This window comes from Ostreococcus tauri (assembly GCF_000214015.3).
Source record: "Ostreococcus tauri WGS project CAID00000000 data, contig chromosome 05, whole genome shotgun sequence".
Lineage (NCBI taxonomy): Eukaryota > Viridiplantae > Chlorophyta > Mamiellophyceae > Mamiellales > Bathycoccaceae > Ostreococcus > Ostreococcus tauri.
Genome location: NC_014430.2, coordinates 400,677 through 424,283, shown reverse-complemented (window position 1 = coordinate 424,283; position 23,607 = coordinate 400,677). Strand labels below are relative to the sequence as shown.

Sequence of the window (23,607 nt, the reverse complement as noted above, 5' to 3'; positions counted from 1 at the left end):
GCGCGTGGGTCGCGCGCGCCCGGGCGCGGACGCGGCGGACGACGACGGGGTGCGCCCGTGCACGGGCGGGGCCAGGGAGGATTTCGAGCGCGCGTTCGGGGCGGAGTACCCGGGCGAGGGACTCGGAACGCAAGGCGACGCGGTGACCAAAGGCGTCGGCGTCGCGGAGAAACAATCGAGCGGGCTGACGCTGGACATGGATTATCTCTCCGAGCTCATAGCGATTCAGGACGATTGCCCGAAGGAGATCGGGTTCTTCGGGACGAGGAACATGGGGTTCATGCATCAACAATTGATTGAAATCTTGGCCTACGCGCTGTGCCTGACGGGGAATCACATCTACACCTCCGGGGCGACGGGTACGAACGCGGCGGTGATCCGAGGCGCGCTTCGCGCGGAACAGCCGGAACTCCTCACGGTGGTGCTGCCGCAGAGCTTGGCGAAACAACCGCGTGAGTCGAGGGAGCTCTTGGAGGGGGTGAGGCAGATCGTCGAGGTTCCCGAAAACGACGACATGCCGCTCGTCGAAGCGTCGAGGGTGTGCAACGACACCATCGTGAGCAAGGTGAAACAGATCATCGTCTTTGCGTTTCACGATTCGCGGCTCCTCTTGGAGACGTGCAGAAACGCGAAGTCGATGCGCAAGCTCGTCACCCTCTTTTATTTGGACTAGACGAGGTTGTACAATCATCCGTCGAGTGGTACAATAAACAGTAATTTATATCTACGACTTCTTGAAAACAACCTTCGTCGTTCCTCACAACGTGCGCTAAAATCTATCACAATCTCTGTCCCTCTTCGATGCTGACGAGCTCGACGGGTCGTCCGGGCGACCTCGGGGCGTCGGATCGATCCAATCCGACCGGTCCGTTCGCCCGTTCCTCGTCATGAAAGAAGGCGTTCTCCATCGCCATGTTGGCGCTCAGACTCGCGGTGTCTCGCTCGTCTTCAGCCGGAGCGCTCGAGCGACCCGTGGGAACGAAGGTTCGCATTCGCACCGTTCTATCGGGCGTCTCGCCGTCGCCGTGGAGGGTGTACTCTTGATACGTCGCCCCAAACTGGTGCACCGTATCATCGAACACGTCGCGCACGGACACAAAGTTGACGACGTTGGAGACGAATCCGCGCTTCACGCCTTCGGGATCGACGAAATCCTTGTACGGAAACGCGAACCACATCAGGAAGGACACGATGAACATCTCGACGCAAATCAAAACGTTCTGCACCGCCCGCCCTTCGAGTGGACTCTCTAACGTCCCCGTCCGCACGGCCATCGCGGTGAACACGCTCTGCCAAAAGCTAAAGAAGATTACGCTCTTCACAATGATGAACTTGAGCAACGGATTGTACTTTGCCAACGGATCGTGCGCGCCGAGGTAAAACATCCACAGCGCGTACAACGCCAAGCTGTAAGAGATGTTGTACACGAACAGAATGTACACGTACGCCTTGAGAAAGTTAATCTGTCCGTCCCCGAGTTTCCCCTTCGCCTGGAGAACGATCTCTAACACCGACAGCAACGGCTTGATGAAGACAAACTGAAGGCACCCTTGCTTGCACCGACGAATGTAATGTCCGTCCACGACTAAATCCCTATCGTACACGCACGTCCCTCGGAGCCAAGATCCAGCCTTGACCTCCTTCCCCGTCATCGCGTTCACGATCGCCCCTGGTCCGCCCACGTACTCCAGACACAGGTTCAAAAAGTTATACACCACCCAACTCTCGTACATGTCTCTCACCGTCTCGACGTAAATCCCATCCGCCTCGCTCATCACCAGCGACCCCCAGCTCATGAGCGAGAACACGGGCACGATCATAATCACTCGAACGATGTGCCTCTGCACTCGGGGCAACGTGTAATGTCGCACGTGCGCCGCGACCAACGCGAGCGAGACGAACGCCGACGTAAACGCCAAGAACCCCGTCGCGTGATGCGCCGCCTTGTACCCGACGTACCACGCCGCCGTCATCCCAACCTTCGACCGACGCGTCCACCGCGCAACCTCGAGCGAGCGTTCGCGCGCGCGACGACGGACGACGGATTCGAACGAATCTCAATCTCTCGAGACACCTGGACACTTCGCCCACGCGCGTCACGCGTCTCGTCTCCCGCGCCGCGCCCGCGCGCGCGTCCCGTCGCCGCACCGACCGACGTCCGCGCGCGTCCGTCGCTCGCGCGCGACGCCGTGCGTCCACAGACGCGCGCGCGGTGGTGAGTGTCGTCCAGCGCGCGTCCTCGTCTCGAGACACATCGGCACAGATCGCCGCCTCGCGCGCGAGACATGGTCCCGGACGCCGGCGCCGCGACCGCGGACGCGGACGCGGACGCGGTGTGCGCGCGCGGCGACGCGGCGCGGACGGAGACGACGGAGCGGACGAACGAGGGGCGATCGAGCGATGATGGGTCGAAAACCGCGAGCGGCGATGGGTCCCTGCGCGCGGTCCTGGACGCGCTCGTGCGCGCGCGCCTGACGGAGGACGCGACGGGCGGGCGCGATGGATCGAACGCGCCCGAACACGCGTTTTGGGAGACGCAACCGGTGCGGCAGTTCGGTGAGAAGGATGAAGGAGAGGCGGCGGAGGGCGCGATCGACGCGGGCGGACGCGCGAGCGAACGGGCGGAGAGCGCGCCGCCGTCGTTACCGCCTGGGTACGAGTGGTGCTCGTGCGATATGCGAGATGAGGAGACGCAGAAAGAGGTGTACGAGCTGTTGACGAATAACTACGTGGAGGACGATGACGCGATGTTTCGATTTCAGTACTCGAAGGAATTCTTAAAGTGGGCCCTGTGCTCGCCGGGGTATCACTTGGAATGGCACGTCGGCGTGCGGCTAAGGGTGACGAATACGCTCGTGGCGATCATCACCGGCGTTCCGGCGCGCGTGAGCGTGAAGGGGAAGGAGATCGACATGGCGGAGATTAACTTTTTGTGCGTTCACAAAAAGTTGCGGTCAAAGCGCATCGCGCCGACGCTGATTCGAGAGATCACGCGAAGGGTAAACGCGAAGGACGTGTGGCAGGCGGCGTACACCGCGGGCGTAGTGCTTCCCAAGCCCATCGCTCGGGCGCGATATTGGCACCGAAGTTTGGACATTAAGAAGCTCGTCGAGATTGGTTTCACACGACTCAGCCGCGACAGCTCGATGTCTCGCGCGGTGCAGGTGTACAAGCTGGATCCGAAGCCCAAGTGCGATGCGTTGCGAAGGATGTTGGACGAGGATGTCCCTCAAGTCACCGCGCTATTGTCCAAGTATTTGAGCTCATACTCACTCGCACCCGTCATGAGCGAGGCGGACGTGCGACACTGGTTGATGCCTCGAGACGGCGTCGTGTTCTCATACGTCGTGGAGAACGAAAACGGGAAGATCACCGATTTCATCAGCTTTTACAATCTCCCGTCGCAAATTATACACGAGCGAACGAAGCACAAGGAGCTCAAGGCGGCGTATTCGTATTACAACGTCGCCACGTCCATGCCGCTCGTCGACCTCATGGCGGACGCGCTCATCCTCGCCAAGTGCAACAACTTCGATGTCTTTAACACCCTGGACCTGATGGAGAACGCGTCCTTCCTCGAGCAGCTGAAATTCGGCAAGGGCGACGGCAATCTACACTATTACCTCTACAACTGGCGTCTTTCGGCTGATTTAGAAGCGAGCCAAGTCGCCCTCGTGCTCACGTAAACGCGCGCGCGACGAACACACAGCGGAATACCAATCTCTTCATACGACAGCCCCACACTTTCCACCTCGCCCCCGAACCCGCGCGCGCCCCTCGTTCGCCCTCGCGCGATGTCCCGCTTCGCACGAGACCTCGTCACCGGCGGTGCCGCGTGCGAACCGTCCGACGGCGCCGGTCCGAGCGGACAGACACAAAATCCAATCGCCCGCGTCGCCGACGCGCTCTTGGGCGATCGCGGACGCGGCGCGCGGGAACAGCAGATGCGCGAAGCGCGAGAGCACGGTGCGCGCGATCGTTTGGACTCGACGCGCGACGCGACGACGCGCGCGCGCGCGCGGGGAGCGAGCGGGGAGACTGACGACGCGTACGGGCAGGCGGACGCGAGGTCGCGCTCGCGAGAGAGGCGAACGGGGTCGGATTGGCGCAAGAAGGCTTGCTGGGGGGAGCAGAATTAGGGTACGGTGGGTACGGCGGGCGAACGGCGCCGGCGATGGCGATGACGCCGGACGCGCGGTTTGACGCGCGCGCGGCGGAGAATAAATTCGCTCGGAGTCGCAGCGCGGTGATGGCGAGGCACTTACAATCGCAAAGTGAGATGGACGTCGCGTTCGAGCGCATGCGGTTGGAGGAAAGAGCGATGGAGCGAAATATGAATGCGCGGGCGCACATGGCGAGAGAGACGGCGATGATGCGAGAGATGCAGCAAGGCGAACGCTGGGCGCAAGGATTCCAACAGCCGATGCACGCCCACGCGTCGAGCTCGTGGGCGAACGAATTCTCGAGCAGTGAGGAGATGAGACACGCGCAGTGGGCGCAAGAGTTTCAGGCTCGCTCGCCAGTGCCAAGAATGGATCGATGGGCGCAGGAGTTTCAGCAATCGACTCAAGGCGCGCAATGGGGAGACGAGTTTGACTCGATGAACAGAAACAAGTGGGCGCAGGAGTTCTCAGAGCAGCAAACACGCTCGATTCAAGCGCCGTTGACGGATATCGCGGCGCACACGGCGAAACAGAGTAGTGAACTCGCGGCGACGCTTAATGCCGATCCAAAGTTTGCGAACTCCAAGTTCGCGCAGCTCATGTCAAAACTCGGGAGCGGGCAGGTTGTGGTGAAAGACGATGGTTTACAGGAGATTGGTCAATCAAATCAGGTGGAGCGCAATGTTACAGGAGAGCGATGGGCGCAGGAGTTCACGGCGCAAACGCCCGAGCGTTCGACGTGGGCAAATGAGTTCCAGATGAACGCGCAGCGCCAACAACCAATCGGTAACTCTTGGGCGGAGCAATACGCGCAACGCGAGGGGCAGTTCGAGCAGTCTTCAGACGTCAACGACTGGGCCAACGAGTTCAAGAGTGTTCCTAATCAGTGGGCGAACGAGTTTGATGAAATTCAGCGCAACAATCCAGAGTTCATGCAAAACGTGTGGGACGAGATGCAGAGATCTGACCTTGCCGAGAGGAGCAATTACAAGTTCACGGACCCGAACCCATACCTCGGTCAGGGCGATCTGCAACGCAAGGCGAAGGAACTATCAAAAAGTGGCGTCCTCAGTGAGGCTGTTCTCGCCGCCGAGGCGTGGGTGCGACAGGACCAGAGTAACAGCGAGGCTTGGTATCATCTCGGGTGCATGCAGGCGGAGAACGATGACGATCAACAAGCGATAGCGGCGATGAGCAAAGCGCACGAGGCGAATCCGCATAATCCGAACGTTTTATTGGCGCTCGCGGTGAGTCACGCAAACGAGCTCGATCAAGACGAAGCGCTCGGACACGCCCAGGCGTGGCTCGCAACTCAGGAACGTTTCAAGCACATCGCCAGCGCTCAAGCGCCGCGGACGCCGGAGAACGTCATGGCCATGTTCAAGGAGGCGGCGCGACAGTCGCCGAACGACGCGGACGTGCAGACCGTATTAGGCGTCATGGCGCACCTAACGAGAGATTACGAGCAAGCCGTCGCGGCGTTTCAGCGCGCGGCGACGCTTCGTCCCGATGATCACTCGTTATGGAACAAGGTGGGCGCCACGCGCGCGAACGGCGCCGAGAGCTCGGACGCGATCGGCGCGTATCGTCGCGCGTTGGACATCAAGCCCAACTACGTCCGCGCTTGGTCAAACATGGGAATCGCGTACGCCAACCAAGGTCGATACGCCGAATCGCTCCCGTATTACGTTCGCGCGCTCTCGCTCAATCCGAGCCCCGAGAGCGCGAACTGGGGCTACGTTCAGATCAGCTTAGGGTGCTCGGGACGACTCGATCTCATGCCTCGGTGCGACGCTCGAGACATCGGCGCGCTCGCTCGCGAATTCCCTCTGTAGCGTCGTCGTCTCCGTCGATCTCCGGCGTCGTGACTTCTCGTCGCCCACGCGACGCTCTCGCGCGAGGCGAGCCGCGCGAGGACGACGTCCCGCGACGATGCCTCCGTCTCCGGCGTCGTCGCTCGTCATCCTCCTCGTCCTCCTCGCCTCGAGCGCGCGCGCGCTGGAGACGCACGACGAGCGCGTGACGCTCACGCCCCTGCTCGACGGCTCACTCGCCCTCGACTTTGCGTTCGAGTCCTCGTCCACGCGCGACGACGCGCGACACCGAGCCAAGACGTCCAAGACGCTCGCGTCGACGCTGACGACGAGCGACGCGGCGTCGCTCGAGGTGTGGTTCGGACGCGGGCGGTGGAACGCGCGTCGATGGGGGACGCCACCGTCGACGGCGCGCGCGATCGGGGCGGAGGTAATCGGACGGTGGCGCGCGCGAGCGCTCGCGGGCGAGGGGTGGCGACGGGCGACGCGAACGCTGGGCGGGACGTTTTGCGCCTCCCTGCGCGCGATGGACGCGGGTGCGGTGACGACGGAACCGGCGTTGGGATTTCGGCCGTGGGACGGCGACGAGCGCGGACGCGTTGGGACGGTGGACGAGGACGTGGTGAAACGGGCGAGTCTTCCGGGCGAGGCGGTGTGCGTGGAGAATTTAGCGCCGTGGTTGAAACAGCTGCCGTGTCGAGATCGAGCGGGGCTGGCGAAGGCTCTGAAGACGGCGCACGTGGTGTTCGGCGCGCGGCACGTGACGCTCGGGGCGCGGATGTGGATGGACGGCGACACGGTGCGCACGGAGCAGACGCTCATGATGGTGCTGCGGAGCGACGGCGACGCGTTTCGAGGCGTGATGGATCTCATCAAAGAGGCGGGGGCGAACGCGTGCGTCGCCGCTGATTCGTCACGCGTGCAAATACACGACGGCGACGAGGTGAGGACGTTCGATCTCTCGGCGGCGAACGCGCGAGCTCTGGACGCGTGGGCGATGCGGCCGGTTCGTCGAGCGCCGAAACTCTTCATCGAGCGCTTCTTAACCGGAACCGGGAACGAGAACGGGGGCATCGTCATCGACGTCGAGAGAAATCTCGAAGAAAAGAACGCTCACGCGTCGTCGCCGATTCGTATTCGACTTTTCCAACCGCTTCCGTGGTTCGTGCGACTTTACATGCACACTCTGTCCGTGGAGTTGGACGGTGAGGTCGTGCGAGGCGCGACTGAGGGTATTCGGTACGTTCCCGCGAAGGATCGCGTGCGGTCTTCATTGCTCGAACTTCAAATGGTGATCCCCTCGAACGCGTCGACGCTTCGCCTGAGCTTGGATTTCGACAAGGGATTCCTTCGCAGTCGAGAGTTCCCTCCCGACGCGAATCGCGGCTTTGATCTGCCCTCTGCTCGGCTCGATTATTTCGCCTTGGAAGGCGACGCGAGACCGTCGAGCGTGTACCTAAACGGACTCCTCTTACTTCTCCCCACCCCCGATTTCTCCATGGTTTACAACGCCGTGGCGCTCGCCGGAAGCGCCCTGAGCATCCTCGTTCTCACCACGATTCGCTCGCTCACCGTGCGTGAGGCGTGGCGAGACTACAAAGTTTGACTTAGATTGATTGAGAATAGCTACTGAAACTAGTTCTATCACGCCATTTTAGCCTTCGTCTTCGGCGGACTCGTCGAGTGCAGGACCGAGGCGGCGACGATGACGAGCAGACACGCCACGTTCGTCGTCGGCGGCTGTCTCCCATCCATAAAGCTCTGCAAGAATCCCGTGAGAACGAGACCGCACGTCACGGCGAATCCTTTCGCGATCGACCCCATCCGTTTCGTGATCTCACCCACGAGTACCCCCCCGATCGCCCCCGAGAACGCCGGTATCATCGCGCCGCGCGTCCACCCGTCGAAAATCGCCTTCGCGCCTCTCGCGCCGCCTCGTAAATACTCCCCGCCCAACACCATGGGTCCACCCGTGAGCGCCATCGCGAGCGTCAACGTCGCCGGCATCACGTCCCCCCCCTGTAACGCCATCTGACACAGCGCGCCCGACAATCCGCTCAACGCGGACGCCGCGAGCACGCACGCCGCCGCCGTCGCGCCGCCGCCCGTCGTCCGCGCGTCCACCCCACCCCCCTCCACCGCGCTCAGCACCCCCCCCGCGCACACGACCATCACCAACGCCACCATCTGCCGCAAACTCTGTCTGTGTCCTCGCAGGGCGTACAGGAACACCGCCGCCGAGACGATTTTCGTTTGATTCAGACAGTTGTACGTCGTCCCGTCCAGTCCCGCCGCGCCGCGCGCGAGCAACACGTTCTGCGCCGCGTACACCGCGCTCGGCGCCGTCGCGGCGAGCATAAACGTCCGCTCGAACAATCGCGCGCGTTCGCGCCGGCCTCGCCCCGACAGCGCCAGCGCCAGCGCGCTCATCGTCGCCTTGACCGATTCCGTCGCGAGCACCATCGCGCTCGCCCCGACGCCGCGCGCGAACCGCGCGCGGAGCGCCGGCGCGCTCGCGCACTGCATCGCCAGCGCCGCGCACAGGGCGACGCCGAGCGCGCGGGCGCGACGCGGGCGACGGACGCCGGGGCGATCCATGTCGACGACGACGAGTGTGGATGATTCCTCGACGCGACATCGCGACTGGCGTCCACGCCCGCTCGCGCGCGCGCGCTCGAGCGAGGCCGGACGTCGTTCTCTTCGCGCGCGGTCGTCGAGGACGTCGCGTCGCGCGCGCGCGGCGTCGCGGTGGGCGATCGCGCGTCGCGGAGCGATCGCATTCGTCGCGACGGATCTGACGCGCGCGCGCGATGGCGGACCCCGCGGCGCTCCCGAGACGGATCCTGAAGGAGGCGCAGCGTCTGCGGCTCGAACCCATCCCGGGGATCGCGGTGGAGGTGAGCGAAACGAACCTGAGACACTTTCTGTGCGTCGTGGACGGGCCGGAGGGGACGGCGTACGAGGGCGGGAAGTTTAAGCTCGAGCTCTTCTTGCCGGCGGAGTACCCGATGGCGCCGCCGGAGGTTTTTTTTAGAACGAAGATATATCACCCGAACACGGATAAGCTGGGGAGGATTTGTTTGGACGTTTTGAAGGATAAGTGGTCGCCGGCGTTGCAGATTCGGACCATTTTGTTGAGCGTGCAGGCGCTCATGAGCGCGCCGAATCCAGACGATCCGCTTCGAGAAAACGTGGCGGAACACTGGAAAACGGACGAGCGGGGGGCGCTGGCGGTGGCGCGGGAGTGGACGCAGAAATACGCGATGTAACGGCGCGCCGCGAGCCGCGGCGGCGGACGGAGACGCGGCGACGAGCGCGGTCCGTGTAGCCTTCACGCGGCGCGCGCGAGCGCGAACGACGCGGCGGAGCGTCGAGCCGACGCGTCGAGCTTTTATTTTTACATGTTACACTAGGTAGACGTGCGATGCCACATCTTTTCTCCACGCGAACTCGTCTACGTCGCGTCGTCCTCCGCCTCCGCCTCGGCGACGAGACGCGCTCTCTCCTGCGCGCGCTTCAGTCTCTCCAGGACGGCGCTCTCGAAATCAAGATTCGCGGCGCCCACCGGCGCGGCGTCCCGCTGTGTCGTTTCCGTCCTCGCGGCGTCGTCCACTGAAGCCGTCGCGCCGCTCGGGGCGTCGTCGCCCGCCCGAGGCGTCGCCGCGCGCGTCGTCACGAGCGGATTACTCACGCGTCCACACGACGCGCGCGCCGCGCGTTCGCACGCCTCGACGTTTTCAAACACAACGAGCGCGCTTCCTTTCTTCTTCTTACCCTCCCGCACGACGACGTCCTCGACGATGCCGAACGCCTCGAATATTCCTCGCAGCGCCTTGGCGGAGTACGCATCCGCGTCGCCGTCGCCGTCCCTGCGCCACACAACCTTCAGCGCGCGATGGAGGCGTTCAGCCGTCGTCGTCGCCGCACCACCGTCCCGCCCATCGTCCCCGCCGGCGTGATCGTCCCCACCCCTCTCGCGCGCCCCTTCTGGTTCGCGTCGACGCCGCGCGCGCGCCAACTCCTCGCGCAGACGCCCGCGCGCCGCGTCCGCCGCCGCGCCCCCCTCTCGACCCGCCGCCGCGCGTTCGCGCGATTCCAAATCATCCATCGCCCGTCGCCGCTTCGCCTCCGCCCCCTCGTTCGCCCGTCGTCGTCCCTCGCGCGCCCGTCGTCGTCCCTCCAGCGCCCGCCGGGCGTCGACGTCCAACAACGCGTCGCGCGCCTTTTGTATCGCATCAAACTCCCGCTGCGCCCGCGCGCGCTCGCTCGCCGGCCGTTTATCCGGGTGCGTCTTCAGCGCCAGACGCTTGTACGCCTGCGTTCGTCCGAGCGCGCGGCGTCGTCAGTCACGCGTTCGGTCGCGACGCATTCGTGCACGCATTCATGCACGAATGCACGCATTCGTCCATCCATCGCGCGCGCGACGCGCCTTGTTCACGTCCGACGCGCTCGGGTCGTCGTCCAGGCGCAGGCCGAGGGCGGCGCACGCGCTGGCGAGCGCCATGCGGGCGCGGCGCGTCGCGGTGTCGCGATGGCGCTCGACGATAGACGGCACACGCCGACGATGCCGACGATGACGACGACGCCGCGCGCGGAGGCGACGCCGGCGCGTCCCGCGCGCGCGCACCGACGCACGGGACCGCGGACGCGCGCGCGCGGGGACGACGACGCGCGAGAGACGCGGCTGGCGCGAGAGACGAAACGAGACAACGCGTACACGGGCGGGTGCGATGACGACGACGACGACGACGACGACGACGGGACGACGCGACGACGGGACGGGACGCGACGGTGCGGGCGATCGAGCACCGCGCGTGGACTGACGATTGGCGCGGCGGGGCACGACGGTAGGTTCGCGGGGGGGGAGAAGGCGTTGTTGGCGTACCGAGAGGACCTCGCGCGGGGAAACGCGGCGGAGAAGGCGAAAAAGGCGGCGAAACCACGAAGGGAGTCGCGAGAGGTGCGGCTGGAGAAGGATTTTGGTGGTCTCGCGGGAGGATTCCCGGGAGGAGAGGTTGGGTTGAAGTCGTACAACGCCACGGGGGAGGTGCCGGAGACGAAGGCGCCGACGCTGGGGTGGGGACCGCCCGCGCTCGGCTCGCTCGTCGTGTTGTGCGGATACACCTTTGTGAACGAGGGTGAACTGAGCGTCGACGCGCTGCGGCGAAGCGCGACGACGCTGGTCACCAAGCTCGCTGACTTGGCGTCGTCGACGCCGGCTGAGGAGACGGATGTCGACGGCGTCGCCGGCGCGTTCGGAACCGCGGTTAGTCTCGTTCCCGAGCCGGTGAAGGAGGCGTGCACCACCGCCGCGCTCGTCGCGTTCGCGGTACTCTTCGGTACCGTTGCCATTCGTTCCGCGGTGAAGAAGGCGGTTCGCGCGTTCGGTGAATCGTTCAGGGTCATCGCGCTCGCGACGGTTTCCGGGACCATCGCGCTCAAGATTCTGAACATTCTCTAGAAATCTTAGCGCTCGCTCGGTCGTTTTACGGAATAAGACAGATTTACATTCATTTTACAAGTATCATACGGCGGTACCGCGCTATTGATAACGCATCTCTTTCGCCAGCGCCGACGAAATGGGTAAGAAGGTGCCGCGCTCGTCCTCGTCGGAGCTGTACGCGTACTGCTCGCGCATGGTTTCTTCGTCGGAGTTCATCGCGAGTGCGGCGAAACCGGTGCGTGCGATTTTAATGTCGTCGTCCGATTCGTCGTCCTCGAATTCGTCTTCATCCACTTCAATCTCTTGAATGTCCGCTTTCGTCTTCACCACCGGCGCGCCCGCGGGCGGCGGAATGGCATACGGAATCTTGCCCTCGTACACCATTCCTAGTATGACTTGTCCGGAGCGCTGCAAGTCCACGCCTCGCGTCAGCATGAAACCTCTCATATTTCCATACGCTTGGCAAAGCGACAGCGGTGACCACGGAAGAGACTCACCGGTCAAATCCTCGTTGTTCAAGAGCTCGAGCACTTCGGGATCGTACGTTTTTGACTGTTTAATCTTGAGAGCGCTTGTGATCGGCGCGGCGAGGGACTGCGCGAGCTTGCCGTCGTCTGATCCACTGAATTTGCGCCCGATGGCTTGCCATCGCTCGGCGCCGACCAGCTTCGCTTCGGCGAGCCAGCGAATGGCGCTGTAGGGCTCGCGAACCGTCGGAAGCGGAACGAGACTGCCTATGATTTGTTCTGCCGGAGTGACGTCAACGCGTGGGAAAACGAGCCCCGGCGAGTCACATAGGCACGTTTCCTCATCCATAATGAGTGTTTGCAGTGTCTTTGTGTGGCCAGGCGTCGCCTTGACGCTCACGGCCTTGCGCTTCATCAGCGAGTTGACCATCGAAGATTTACCGACGTTCGGATGCCCTACCAGGCCAATCATGACCCTTCCCTCGGACTTGAGCTTTTCGAATTCTTCGTTTTCTCTTTCTAGCGCCAGCCGCGCGTCTTCGGCTTCCTGCGCACTCACTCCGTCTTCCTCCTCTTCGCCGTCCTCTTCTTCGTCGGCGCCGTCATCCACTTCGACCTCCGCATCGGCTTGATATCGCTTTCCCGTCCGAGCTAACTCTTTGCACACGCGAAGTAAAGCCTCTCGCCCCATCGGAATCGCGCTCTCGCGATGCATTCTTTCCGCCGCTTCCTCGCGCTCTTCGTCTCCATGGCTCTTCTTATCCCAAAATCGCTCCGTGGGCGGCGCCTCATCGCGAGACGAGTATCCAACCACGGCGTCGATCCCCGGAAGAGACGCGAGAAGATGCGCCGCCCACTCATCGATTGCGCGCATCGGCACCGCGTCAGCCTTGTTCAGGACGACCACGAGCGGTTTTCGCAATCGTCTCGTCACGTGCGCGTACAGCGCCGGCGGCAAATGAAGCATTGGATTTCTCGCGTCTACGACCACGCACGCCACGTCCGAGCGCTCCAAAACTCGCCACAACTGTCTCCACACGTCTATATTCTGCTCAAACGCCGGCGCGTAGCCCCCGACCTCGATCATCGCCTCCTTCGCCGTTCGCAACCACTTCACGAACGCCTTGCGCTCTCGCGCGTGCAACCGTCCGCGCTTCAGCTCGTAATCCCACCTCGGTCGCGCCGGCATCAACGACAGCGACGTCGCATCGTCTTTAAATCCATCCGGCGTCCTTTCGACGTATCCCAACGGTGCACTGCGCAGCGGTCGTCGACCGTCTCGCACTCTTCGTTCGACGTCGTAGCTCGCCTCCGCCGCGAGCACCGTCGCGACGCCCTTTCTGTGCGATCCCGAGCTCCCCATCCCGCGCCGTTTCTCCCGCGCGCTCTTCGTCGTCTTCAACCCCAACGACTCCACGGTGAACACCGTCGTGGCCATGCCTCGACGGGCGTCCACGCGTCCGTCACGCGCGTCGTGCGTCTCGGCCGCCGCTCTCGCGCCCGAGCTCACGTCGCCGCGTCGCAGGCGCTCGGCGCCTCGAGCGACGCGGTCGAGGGCGGTGGACTTCTTCGGAGGCATCGCTCGGGGCGCGGTGCGCGCGCGACGGTGGGCGGGGAAGACGACGAAACGGTGACTCGGCGAGGTGTGATGGGAAGAGACGGCGCGCGCGCCTCTGAACTTTACAACGCGCGTCACGGGGTAAATACACCGCTGCCCTTGCCCTCGGAGCGAATGAGCGGAGTGGATGAGAGGGAGGAGGATGTTCTGGGAAGGCTGCGCTTGCTCGGGGTGCGAGACATCAAACCGCGGCTCGGGGTGCGGTTGAGCTTGTGCGTGAGCTTTCGCATGAGGGACTCGCCGTCGAGCTTGGTGCGCTGACTGTTTACGTCCTCGATCTCCATCTCGAGCGATCGCGTGAGGAGCTCACGGCACTCGTCGTAGCGTTTAGTCTCGTACAAGAGCTTAGCCAGTTCCACGCCGTGAATCAAACGCTTGGGATTGATTTCGATGGCTTTTCGGAAGTACTCCTCCGCCTGCTCGATGGTCGCCGGCTCGATGGCGCCGTAGAGCCTTTTAATCAAATAACGCATCAACCCACCGATGTGCGCCATGGTGTGCTCGAATCGCGCGAGCACGTGATAGGCGTAGTCACACTTTGGGTCGAGCTCTAATGCCTTCAATAAATTCGCTTTGATGGAGTGCGTGAGCTCAACCTTTTGCCTCGCCTCGGAGAACATGCTCAGGCGCGCGTTGGCGACGGAGAACGCAATGTAAGCCTGCGCGTCGTTCGGCGCCAACTCGATCGCGCGTGCGGCGTGTTCGCTCGCTCGTATCGCGAACTCTCTCGCCAACGCCTTGTTGTGGAAGATATCGTGATCGAACACGCGGTCGCTGAGCTCTTTGCTCAGTCCACACAAAGCGTCTGAATTGTGCGGTTGAAGCTTCAACGCTTGTTCGAACGCCTCCTGCGCCTTGGTCGACTCACACGCCGCGTCGTACTCACTTGCCTCTTTCATAAACTTCTCAAACTGCGTCTTGGTCTCCTTGGTCTCGTGGTTCACGTCTCGCGACTCGGCTATGCGCAGGGTCTCCCGTCCAACCTGCATGGCGTTTTCCCACGATTTCAACGCGTTCCACTTGAGCTTTGGAAACTTGAAATCTATCTTCTTCTCCTGCTGTCCCTCTTTCTTCTTCCCCTTCGCCGCCGGCGCTCTATTCCACTCTGGCACGTAATCGAACATGGCCAACAACCACTCCGGGGCGAACTGCAAACGGCTGGCGATGATGAGCGGAATCAGGATCAACTGCCTCGGAATCTCAAACGTGCTCAGCGTCACGTTTAGCACCAAGGTAAAAAACTTGAACATTTTGAAATCGAACACGCTCGATCGATCGCTCAGAACCCCGACCAACGTTCTCGCCGCTCTACCCGTCAACCTCTTGAAACCCATCGCCGCGCCTTTCGCGAAATTCCCCAACCGCCGCGCCGTCCGCGTCCCGCGCGCGCGCTCCGCCCTCGCCCTAAACCGACTCACCGGCACCGGCGTCATTCCTTCGTCATCATTGAACATGTATTCGTCGTCCTCGTCCGTCTCGTCCAACCACATGGGTTCTCGCACCGGGCTCGTCGCGCGCACGCGTCTTCCGCTGTCGCCGCTCTTCGGCGGCGTCCCGAGCCTCCGCGCCCGCGGCGCGCGCTCACCGAGCGTCCACCGTCCGAAGAATCCACTCAGATCTTCCGCGAACGCGGCGTAGACCGGCGCCGTGCCTGCGCGTCGTCGTCGTCGTCGGCGGCGTCGTCGTCAGTCTTCATGCGTCAACGACGCGTCGAAAAAGTGCGCTCTCGAAACTTTTTACATTCGTCCGCGTCCCGTCCCCGCGCGTCTCAACGATCGCGCACGCACTGTCCACGAAGCTCGATTCATCCCGGGCGTCCGATCGGGCGGCGGTCGCCGCGTCGCGCGCCATGCGGGGCGCGCGGTGACGCGAATGGTGTGGCACGACGATGAAGAGAAACAGAGGGAAAACGGTCACAGGAAAACCCGCTTAGACGCGCGCGACGGGAATGGGAGTGATGATGCATTAAGACGACGCATCCGTGGACGCGACGGCGTCGGCTAGGCTAATGTACTCTAACTGCACGCCCAGAGCGCGTCGATCGACGCTCTCGGTGTCGGGGCGGGGTGGGATCCGAGCCGCCGTTTTGTCGGCGCCGGCGGCTTCGGCGCGCGCGCGGGCGAGGTCTCTCGCGCGCTCGAGGTCGGTGAGGATGGCGGGGAAGAGCGGACGCGCGCTCGGGTCTCTCCGCGCGCACCGAGTGAATATATCGGCGAGGAGCGCCGTGAGCGGGTGCGAGCTCTCGGGAAAGCCCTCGGATGGAAGCTCGAGGCTGCGCCCAGAGTAGCCGACGACAGCGACGATTTGCATCGGATGCAAGTCTTCCCACGGTTTATGAGCGGTGATGAGTTCCCAGAGCACGACACCGTAGGAGTAGGAATCAGCGTGTTCGTCGTAGTCCTCTGCGCGCAGCATCTCGGGTGCCATCCACTCGGGGGTGCCGTGGAACTGGCTCTTTGCGCTCATCTGCGTGGTCTGTCGCATGCGCGCCAAGCCAAAGTCAGCAATCTTCACGCGCCACTTCTCATCGACAAGAATGTTCGGGCTCTTCAGATCAAGGTGTAGGATCGGTGGCGATCGTGAGTGCAAATACGACATCCCGCGCGCGACGGCCAGGGCGATAGCGTGGTTCCTCGCCGGCTCCAGGGGCTTCCCCGCTTTCAGAATGGTGTGCAAAGAACCGCGGCGCATGAACTCGGTACAAATGAGCGGCGGATCGACGCAGTACCCCATGAAGAGCAAAAGATTCGGGTGTCGTAACTTTGCCAATACCTGAACCTCTTGCTCTAGCTTTTCCTTCACCTCGCTCGTGCGTTCCAACAGTTGTTTGACCGCCACAACAGTGCCCTGCCAGGTGCCGCGAAACACTTCGGCAAAACCACCGACCGCGATTCGCTCCTGCAATCGCACATCGTCGGGATTGATTAAGAATTCGGTATGAAGCGCATCACTCGAAGATCCCTCTTCGTCGTGCCACCCTATCGCGGGCGATGGCGCTCGTCTATCACCCACTGCTACGTTCCAACTGTCTTCGGGCGTCATCACCGAGTACCGCCCGCCGCGACCAGGAACAAACTCACCCGAATCAATCTCAGATATCTGCACCCCGTCGCCGCCGGCATCGCCCCACTTCCCCTCTCTCTGCACATCCGCGCGCCCACCATCCGCTTCGGGCAGCGCCAAAGCCGGCGAACGACGTCCGATGGCCTGTATCGATTGCCCGAAGTGCGCGCGAAACGACGTCGTCATCGTTACGTCCAGCGTCTTATCGTCGATCCGCGTCACGTTCATCAGCGGGCCATCCACGCCGCTCACTCGCTCCGGTTTGACCGGCATTCGATCCAATATAGGCCTTAAAAAGCTCTCGTATTCCGCGCTCGCTCTGCGTCTCCGCCTCGACCCCTCCGCAGCCGCCGCGTCTCGCGACGCGTGTCCGTCCTCTCGCACCGCCGCGCGCGCGATCCCCCACAGCTTGCTCCCGCTTCGCGCCGTTCCGCGCACGCGCACGACCGGCACGCTTTCGCCCGCGTGCTCGCTCGAGAACGCCTGTGCCTCGGGAGAGAGAAAGTCAGCGAACGTAGGCGAAGCCGCGTCGGCGACGACCGGAACGGTCGAAGCGTCGCGCGCGTTCGCGGAAGCGTCCGCGTCGAAGGCATCGACGACCGGTGACATCGCTTGGAAGCACGTGATCGAAGGACGACCGGCTGAACGACGAAGAAGGCCGTTCGAGCTCGGAAGTGAGGACAGAGGCGCGCGCGGGGAGAAAGCACGCGGGGCGAAGAGGCGTCGAATATTTTTTACATGCCGCCGCTTAACCAAGGGTTGAGCGACGCGAATTCGCCGAGGTAATCGATATCTTCGTGAAGACTTAATACCTTGACGATGCGCCGGGGAAGCTTGACCTGTTTCGAAGCCATCACATTCTGCGACGCGGTATTGTGCATCGCAAGCGAGAGCGCGCATCCGCCGAACATGCGCGCGACGGTCGAATTCTTCTTGGCGTAATGTCGATCATCTAGCAACAGACGAACCAAGCCCTCGGCAACGAGTGCATCCTGTACCGTTGAGTCGTACCCGATTGCGCGCAGGAGTTGCCACATCGTGGCGAGCGCCGTGCTCTGATATTCAACCGAGTTCGGAACAATTTTCGCGATAGCCAAAAGAGATCTCGCGAGAGTTGGAAGGGCGATTTGACGCTTCAAATTATCGGATCTCTTCGCCACCTCGTTTGAGACCAAGTTGTGGAGGAGTTCAGCAGCCTCCCACGGCGGCAAGATGTCTCTCGGTTTACCAGTGGCCCAAGTCATCAACGTCTGGACAGCGTGCTCAAGTGCGTCAGTTCGCGCCGCAACGAGCAGTCCAAAGGGTGAATTTTTGACTATTCTACTAAGAGCAGCGTAACTTCTCCGTCTTGTGTCTCCATCTGGATGCTTCGAAGCTATATTTGATAGCATGATGACGGCGTTGCGACGAGCTCTGTACTTCAGCAAAAAGCGGTAGCGAACAACAAACTCCTCCGGCAAGTTTGCTCCATCCTGCAAGCGCCGTTCCAAAACCGCAATCGTGCCTCGTTGCAAGCAGGAATCTCGGTATTCTACCGCCAAGTCAACATTCATCACCGCAGTCGCATAGGCGTTATGTTTGCAGAAACAATCGACCAGGAGAACACAGTGTTGCCTCGCGCTTTCCATTGCGCTTGCGTTCCCAAGGGCGTTTGATTTCGTCATGTGGGATTTCTCAAACTGTCTGATCTTTGTGCTCAATGCTCGTAGCGCAGAATTTGCATCGTTCATGCGAGCGCGTGCAACGGCTGCCACTTCTGACAGCCGCTCTACGTCTGCCGAGATACGAGCGTCGCGCTCTTTTGTTGCCTCATCTGCTTCAGCATGTCGCGCCTTTTCTCGTGACTCTTCCTCGGCCCTTCTGGCCTCTTCTTCCACCCGCGATATCCTTTGTCGGTTCTCCTCTGCTTCCTCTGCCTGCCGAGCTTCGTTTTCGGCTCGCGCCTCCTCTTCAGCTTGCAAAGCCTTGAGACGAGCCTCTTCTTCTGCTTTCGCCATTCGCGCCTCCTCTTCAGCTTGCAAAGCCTTGAGACGAGCCTCTTCTTCTGCTTTCGCCATTCGTGCCTCCTCTTCAGCTTGCAAAGCCTTGAGACGAGCCTCTTCTTCTGCTTTCGCCATTCGCGCCTCCTCTTCAGCTTGCAAAGCCTTGAGACGAGCCTCTTCTTCTGCTTTCGCCATTCGCGCCTCCTCTTCAGCTTGCAAAGCCTTGAGACGAGCCTCTTCTTCTGCTTTCGCCATTCGTGCCTCCTCTTCAGCTTGCAAAGCCTTGAGACGAGCCACTTCGGTCTTCTGTGCTTCCTCCTTTGATCTCTTCATTTCCTTTTCCGTTTCTTTCAGCGCTTTCGCTTGAGTCTCCTCGGACGCCTTCGCCTTGTGTGCCAATTCCTCTGCTTGCAATCGGTCGTCTTCAGATTTCAACTGTCTCTTCAGGGCCCGAACGACTTCCACCGCGCGAGCAGACTTTGCCTTAGCCTCATCTCGCTCTACTTTCGCTCGATGTACTTCCTTTTCGAGAGCAGCGCTCTGCACTGGATCATGTTCTTTCAGCGCTCTAGCAACAAGAACTTTCAGCGCTTCGGATTTCTCTTCTTCACATTGCGTTGCAGCCGCACGATCCTCCTCTGCCTTGGCCAAGGTCGCTCTCAGTGAAGCGGTTGTTCGCGAATTGTCCGCAGCGTCGTCTTGCATTGGCGCGAGGCGTGCCTGTTCTACCATGAGTCGCTTGAGCTCAGCATTCTCTCGTTCAATCCGCCGCTTCGCGATAGCCTCCTTGTGCGCCTCGGTGCGAGCGCTCTTGATCTCATCGTACGTGGCGTCGCGTAGAAACTTGAGAATGATCGGGGCTACTGCGCCAGCGATTTCATGCAAGTTGGTGCGCAGCCAGTGTAAGTAATGCATGAACGAACCAGGTAAATCCTTCGCCTGTTTGAGGTTCAAAATCAGTTGGCGCACATAAAACTCAATGCGTTCCGTTGTTGTTCGAGGTACGTCACTGTTTTGGAAAGCGGCAGTAGATCTGCGTTCTTCTTCGAAGCTGTCATCCAAGAAAGGTACGGCTTGACGGATTGCCACCCCGAGACGTTTCTGTACTTTTTTATCAACGATTCCCACCACAGCGTAGCCCGCGGTGAGAGTCCCGATGGCTTTCAGAGTAAACGTCGAGAAAACCATACCAACGACAAAGGCCACCGCCAAAAACGTCAAACGAAGAGTAAATACAATCGCGAGAACGCACACTGTAACCACGCGCAGCAATAACCGCACGATACTGGCGAAAATCGAAGAGATGCGTCTCAAAACGGGAACTTTTTTCGCCACATTGGCACGCTTTGTGCGGGCTGCGGTAGCAACAGCCTTCAAATGCGGCGGCAAATTGTCAGTCTCACCGCATATACCACTCGAGGTTATCGTCGTCGCATGACAACAGCTGCCGACCACGTCTTCTCGCATGCCACTGAAACATTTTCCATCGCAACCAATGGCGACGTTGTTACCACCACATACTCCACACTTGTCAACACTTGCCTTACCGCCACACACACCGTTGCAGTCGGAACGCATACCGCTGTTGCAGACACCGTCGCAACCTATGAATCCGCTTCCAACACATCGAGCGTGCTGCCGTTTACCACAGTGACTCACGCGAACCTTGAAACCGGCGCCGCACTCGCTGCTGCATGTCGTCCATTCTCCCCAGGCACTTGCGACGCAGCGCTCGCCAAAGGTGCGCTTCACCACGGGCGCCACTGGGTTGGGAAGCGAGTCAAAGTACTCCGGATAGGCGCAAAAGTCGTACACAGGACGAAGAACGGCCTCGTAGAAACCCACGGGCCACTTGAACGGATTCAAGAACACGCGCAACGGCCACCGAATGAACGAAAGAGTTCTCGCGTCGAGCACTCCGGCCAGATTTTGCTCGAGATTGAACGTCATGTCCTCGAAAAATTCCATCGTTCCGATGAAAAAGTAGTTGTAAAGCGGTTCAAGTCCATCAAGCGTGAAATCCCACAACGGAATCAGCGAGTGCTCGAAGATCGGAGCCACCGCGAACGTGGCCAACCACCACAAGTTCCGCGCCGCGGACGTCGACGACGACGCTAAGAGAACGACTCCATCGACGACGATTCCCGCACCAGCGCTTTCCAAGAGCCTCGCGACCAAAACCGCACTCCCTCGCGCGATCACAACCGTGGTCTTCAACGCGCTCAAACCGGTCGCCGCCGCGACATTCGCCGAGCCGCGAATCGCGTACCTCGTCACGTGCGTCCAGCGAGCACTCGCCGCGTTGGCCCTTTGCATCGACGCGACGGCTTCTCCGTATCCACCTCCCATTCGACTGCCGTTAAAACGCGATATCTCGCTCGGATCGACGCCGCCGAGCGACGTCGCGCGCTCCGGGCTCACGCCCCTCTCTCGCCCCGCGGCGAACGCCCCCGCCACCGCGTTGTACGTCAGCGCGACCACGAGCAACATCGCGTACACCTGTACCATGCTCCACAGCGCCCGTCCGCGATCGCGCCGCGCGTCTCGCTTCGCTCGGTCCACATCCCGGTCGGTCGATTCATTCGCATCGACGATCGCGTCCGCGTCCTCGGGCGACGCGAGCGCGAGCGCGGTCGACGCGCGCGCCGAATCCGCGAGCGGGGCGAAGACGGAGTTGACGGACATCGCGATCGACGCGCTCGCGCGCGCGCTCAGACGGGCGCGCGGTCGGCGTGTGCGGTCCAACACCATGGATGATCGTCGAACGAACACATTCGAACGACTCGGGCGACGGGCGGGACGACGACGACGATCGATCGGCGGGGTGGGGATGATGATACAACGCGCGCTAGGGGTGGCGCCGATCGAGCCGTCTCGACGGGGCGCTCAATCGTCGTCGTCGTCGTCGTCGTCGTCGTCGAGGCGGGCGCGGTGCGGTTTCGGCGGTGCCTCGAGGACGAGACGCGCGGTGTTGACGCACGCGACGGCGACGACGGCGGCGGCGACGGCGAGCGCGGGCTTGGGGACGGTGTAAAAGAGCTCTGGGTTCATCACTCTGAAGAGCAAGGTGGAATCGGGGGGACGCTTGGGACGCGGGTCCGGCATCGCGCGCGCGACGCGCGCGGACGCGGACTGAGGCGAGGCAAGCGCGAGCGTCGTCGTGCGCATTGTTGTGTACTAATGAAAGTGCGTTGCATGCGGGGTCTATTGTAATCCATGATTTAACTCGAGCGTGCGGGGGCATTTTTCTTCGATTTGAAGCTGACGGATCGTAAGCGATCGAAGAAACCGTGCTTCCCGTCCGTCTCGGCTTTTTGTGTGTCTATACTTTTGAGCAGGGATATTATTTGCTCAAAACCCGGTCGTTGGGTGGCGTCCGCCAACCAACATGATTGCATCACCTGCGCCAGCTTCGGGTTGCATGAAGTGCTGATCGCCGGTCGCAAGCCGCGCTGTACAACTCCGACCGCTGCTTGGAGTGGGGTGTAGCCCGGATACGGAACCTCGCCGCCGCTCTCGAGCTCCCAAACCATGATACCGTACGAGTACACATCAGCCTTCTCGTTGTAAAATCCGTGGGCGATGACCTCCGGTGCCATCCAGCGGTAGGTACCGGTTTCGGCAGTCATTGTAGAGCCGTCTGTCGGTTGGAGGCGAGCGACGCCGAAATCGGCAATCTTCACCACACTGTTTTCGTCAAGGAGCAAATTTGCCGTCTTGATGTCGCGGTGGATGATGTTGATTTTGTGTAGGTAATCGAGGCCCATGGCGACGCCCAGAGAGAAACGAATAATCTCGTGAAGTTTCAACGCGTGCTCTTGAACGAACTGCAGCACATTACCGCCATGCATAAACTCTGTGACCAGGCACATGGTTTTTTGCTTGGTCAGCGCGCCGATGAGCTGGATGATGTGCTTGTGGTGCACTCTGCGCAAAATGCTGAGCTCTTGCGCGAATTCGCGCATCGTCTCGTTCCCGGCGTTACCTTCCTGCGCGTTGCTCTTCAACACCTTGATCGCGACCTCTTGTCCGCAGTAACTTCCTCGGTACAAAAGACCGAACGCGCCGCTCGCGATTTTCTCGTTGAAGACGAGTTGGCTCTCCTTGAGCTCCCACTCGCCGCCGTCGATCGACACTGAATCATTCGACGTCGAACGGCCGTGCGACCCCGCGGACATCCTTCCCTCATCAGCGCTGGGCGTCGCCGCGCTGGCATTTCTAGACGCTGGAACGATATCGGAGAAATCCGCGGCGTCGAGAGCGGTTTGCACCGCGTGACCCACCGCCGCCTCCTCCCCTCGCTTCCATCCCGTGACTACAAAAATGTCCAACGCCAGTCCATCATCCGTGCAGAAAACGTGCGCCTCTGCTATGTTCAGACCTACATCGAAGAGTACCGCGGAGACTCGAGAGAGCAAACGCGGTTTATTACCGGCCGCGACGGCCACCTCGTACATGCCCGCGCTCCCGCGCGAGGGGTCCCCTCCGAGCGACGACGTCATCTGTAGACTTGAGCCGAACGTCGGGCCGCGTGGCTTCCCAGCCGGAGAGTCCGCGCGAATCGGTATCCCGTTATCCGCCGTGACGTTCAGTTGCTCGATCCCTCCGTCCGTGTCCATCATGTCTTCATGTGACCCGAACGCCGCCCGTCCCACCTCCACCTCGCGCACCGAGCAGTACACCGACGAGACCCCCATCGCTTGCAATTCCTGCTCCACCCTACCCAAAAGTTCCGCGTGCGCCAAGACATCCTCTATAAAATTCACATCCATGGCGTACTGCTTCGGCAAGCGCTTCAGCATGCGCTCCACCCGCGCTCTCGTCGTCGCGTCCCCCGTGCGCCGCGCCGTCTCCTCGATCTGCGTCTCGAATTCCGCCAGCGTCCTGCGCGCCACCGCCTCCTTCGTCTCCCGCTGCCGCATCATCACGCCCGTCTCCACCGCTACCGCGCGCGGGCGCTCGGTCCGCGCTCCACGCCCACCGCGTCGCCCCGATCTCCGTCAAAGATACCCTCACCCGCGCGCGAGGCGTCTCTTCGCGTCTCCGCGCGCGATCCC

The 23,607-nt window shown here is 61.7% G+C and overlaps 15 protein-coding genes across 15 annotated transcripts; 6 read left to right on the top strand and 9 right to left on the bottom strand.

Moving 5' to 3' along the window:
* On the top strand, nt 1-673 carry OT_ostta05g02570 (unnamed product; the record flags this gene model as incomplete). Its single annotated transcript, XM_022984269.1, has 1 exon — nt 1-673. A coding segment is annotated over one exon (673 nt), but the record flags the coding sequence as incomplete, so codon positions are not given.
* A 106-nt stretch (nt 674-779) lies between these two features.
* Nucleotides 780-1,973, bottom strand: OT_ostta05g02560 (Organic solute transporter Ost-alpha; the record flags this gene model as incomplete). Its single annotated transcript, XM_003079318.2, has 1 exon — nt 780-1,973. One exon carries the CDS (start codon nt 1,971-1,973, stop codon nt 780-782), a length of 1,194 nt encoding a protein of 397 aa, XP_003079366.2.
* Nucleotides 1,974-2,285: 312 nt separating this feature from the next.
* Nucleotides 2,286-3,686, top strand: OT_ostta05g02550 (Myristoyl-CoA:protein N-myristoyltransferase,C-terminal; the record flags this gene model as incomplete). The annotated part of the gene is made up of 1 exon (XM_003079317.2): nt 2,286-3,686. One exon carries the CDS (start codon nt 2,286-2,288, stop codon nt 3,684-3,686), a length of 1,401 nt encoding a protein of 466 aa, XP_003079365.2.
* Nucleotides 3,687-3,794: 108 nt separating this feature from the next.
* OT_ostta05g02540 (Tetratricopeptide repeat) lies at nt 3,795-5,998 on the top strand (the record flags this gene model as incomplete). Its single annotated transcript, XM_022984268.1, has 2 exons — nt 3,795-3,966; nt 4,059-5,998. The coding sequence occupies 2 exons, from the start codon at nt 3,795-3,797 to the stop codon at nt 5,996-5,998; spliced, it is 2,112 nt and encodes a 703-aa protein (XP_022839017.1).
* Nucleotides 5,999-6,095: 97 nt separating this feature from the next.
* Nucleotides 6,096-7,583, top strand: OT_ostta05g02530 (GPI transamidase component PIG-T; the record flags this gene model as incomplete). The annotated part of the gene is made up of 1 exon (XM_003079314.2): nt 6,096-7,583. One exon carries the CDS (start codon nt 6,096-6,098, stop codon nt 7,581-7,583), a length of 1,488 nt encoding a protein of 495 aa, XP_003079362.2.
* Nucleotides 7,584-7,621: 38 nt separating this feature from the next.
* OT_ostta05g02520 (Nucleotide-sugar transporter) lies at nt 7,622-8,575 on the bottom strand (the record flags this gene model as incomplete). Its single annotated transcript, XM_022984267.1, has 1 exon — nt 7,622-8,575. One exon carries the CDS (start codon nt 8,573-8,575, stop codon nt 7,622-7,624), a length of 954 nt encoding a protein of 317 aa, XP_022839016.1.
* A 212-nt stretch (nt 8,576-8,787) lies between these two features.
* On the top strand, nt 8,788-9,246 carry OT_ostta05g02510 (Ubiquitin-conjugating enzyme, E2; the record flags this gene model as incomplete). Its single annotated transcript, XM_003079312.1, has 1 exon — nt 8,788-9,246. One exon carries the CDS (start codon nt 8,788-8,790, stop codon nt 9,244-9,246), a length of 459 nt encoding a protein of 152 aa, XP_003079360.1.
* A 185-nt stretch (nt 9,247-9,431) lies between these two features.
* Nucleotides 9,432-10,481, bottom strand: OT_ostta05g02500 (Nucleotide-binding, alpha-beta plait; the record flags this gene model as incomplete). The annotated part of the gene is made up of 2 exons (XM_022984266.1): nt 9,432-10,292; nt 10,407-10,481. 2 exons carry the CDS (start codon nt 10,479-10,481, stop codon nt 9,432-9,434), a joined length of 936 nt encoding a protein of 311 aa, XP_022839015.1.
* A 27-nt stretch (nt 10,482-10,508) lies between these two features.
* On the top strand, nt 10,509-11,438 carry OT_ostta05g02490 (unnamed product; the record flags this gene model as incomplete). Its single annotated transcript, XM_022984264.1, has 2 exons — nt 10,509-10,702; nt 10,829-11,438. 2 exons carry the CDS (start codon nt 10,509-10,511, stop codon nt 11,436-11,438), a joined length of 804 nt encoding a protein of 267 aa, XP_022839014.1.
* Nucleotides 11,439-11,519: 81 nt separating this feature from the next.
* Nucleotides 11,520-13,466, bottom strand: OT_ostta05g02480 (P-loop containing nucleoside triphosphate hydrolase; the record flags this gene model as incomplete). The annotated part of the gene is made up of 1 exon (XM_022984263.1): nt 11,520-13,466. The coding sequence occupies one exon, from the start codon at nt 13,464-13,466 to the stop codon at nt 11,520-11,522; it is 1,947 nt and encodes a 648-aa protein (XP_022839013.1).
* Nucleotides 13,467-13,579: 113 nt separating this feature from the next.
* OT_ostta05g02470 (Tetratricopeptide repeat) lies at nt 13,580-15,356 on the bottom strand (the record flags this gene model as incomplete). Its single annotated transcript, XM_022984262.1, has 2 exons — nt 13,580-15,156; nt 15,293-15,356. 2 exons carry the CDS (start codon nt 15,354-15,356, stop codon nt 13,580-13,582), a joined length of 1,641 nt encoding a protein of 546 aa, XP_022839012.1.
* Nucleotides 15,357-15,470: 114 nt separating this feature from the next.
* OT_ostta05g02460 (Serine/threonine-protein kinase, active site) lies at nt 15,471-17,177 on the bottom strand (the record flags this gene model as incomplete). The annotated part of the gene is made up of 1 exon (XM_022984261.1): nt 15,471-17,177. One exon carries the CDS (start codon nt 17,175-17,177, stop codon nt 15,471-15,473), a length of 1,707 nt encoding a protein of 568 aa, XP_022839011.1.
* A 125-nt stretch (nt 17,178-17,302) lies between these two features.
* OT_ostta05g02450 (Thrombospondin, type 1 repeat) lies at nt 17,303-21,235 on the bottom strand (the record flags this gene model as incomplete). The annotated part of the gene is made up of 1 exon (XM_003079307.2): nt 17,303-21,235. The coding sequence occupies one exon, from the start codon at nt 21,233-21,235 to the stop codon at nt 17,303-17,305; it is 3,933 nt and encodes a 1,310-aa protein (XP_003079355.2).
* A 201-nt stretch (nt 21,236-21,436) lies between these two features.
* Nucleotides 21,437-21,655, bottom strand: OT_ostta05g02440 (unnamed product; the record flags this gene model as incomplete). Its single annotated transcript, XM_003079303.1, has 1 exon — nt 21,437-21,655. The coding sequence occupies one exon, from the start codon at nt 21,653-21,655 to the stop codon at nt 21,437-21,439; it is 219 nt and encodes a 72-aa protein (XP_003079351.1).
* Nucleotides 21,656-21,771: 116 nt separating this feature from the next.
* Nucleotides 21,772-23,472, bottom strand: OT_ostta05g02430 (Serine/threonine-protein kinase, active site; the record flags this gene model as incomplete). The annotated part of the gene is made up of 1 exon (XM_022984260.1): nt 21,772-23,472. One exon carries the CDS (start codon nt 23,470-23,472, stop codon nt 21,772-21,774), a length of 1,701 nt encoding a protein of 566 aa, XP_022839010.1.
* Between the last annotated feature and the right edge of the window lie 135 nt (nt 23,473-23,607).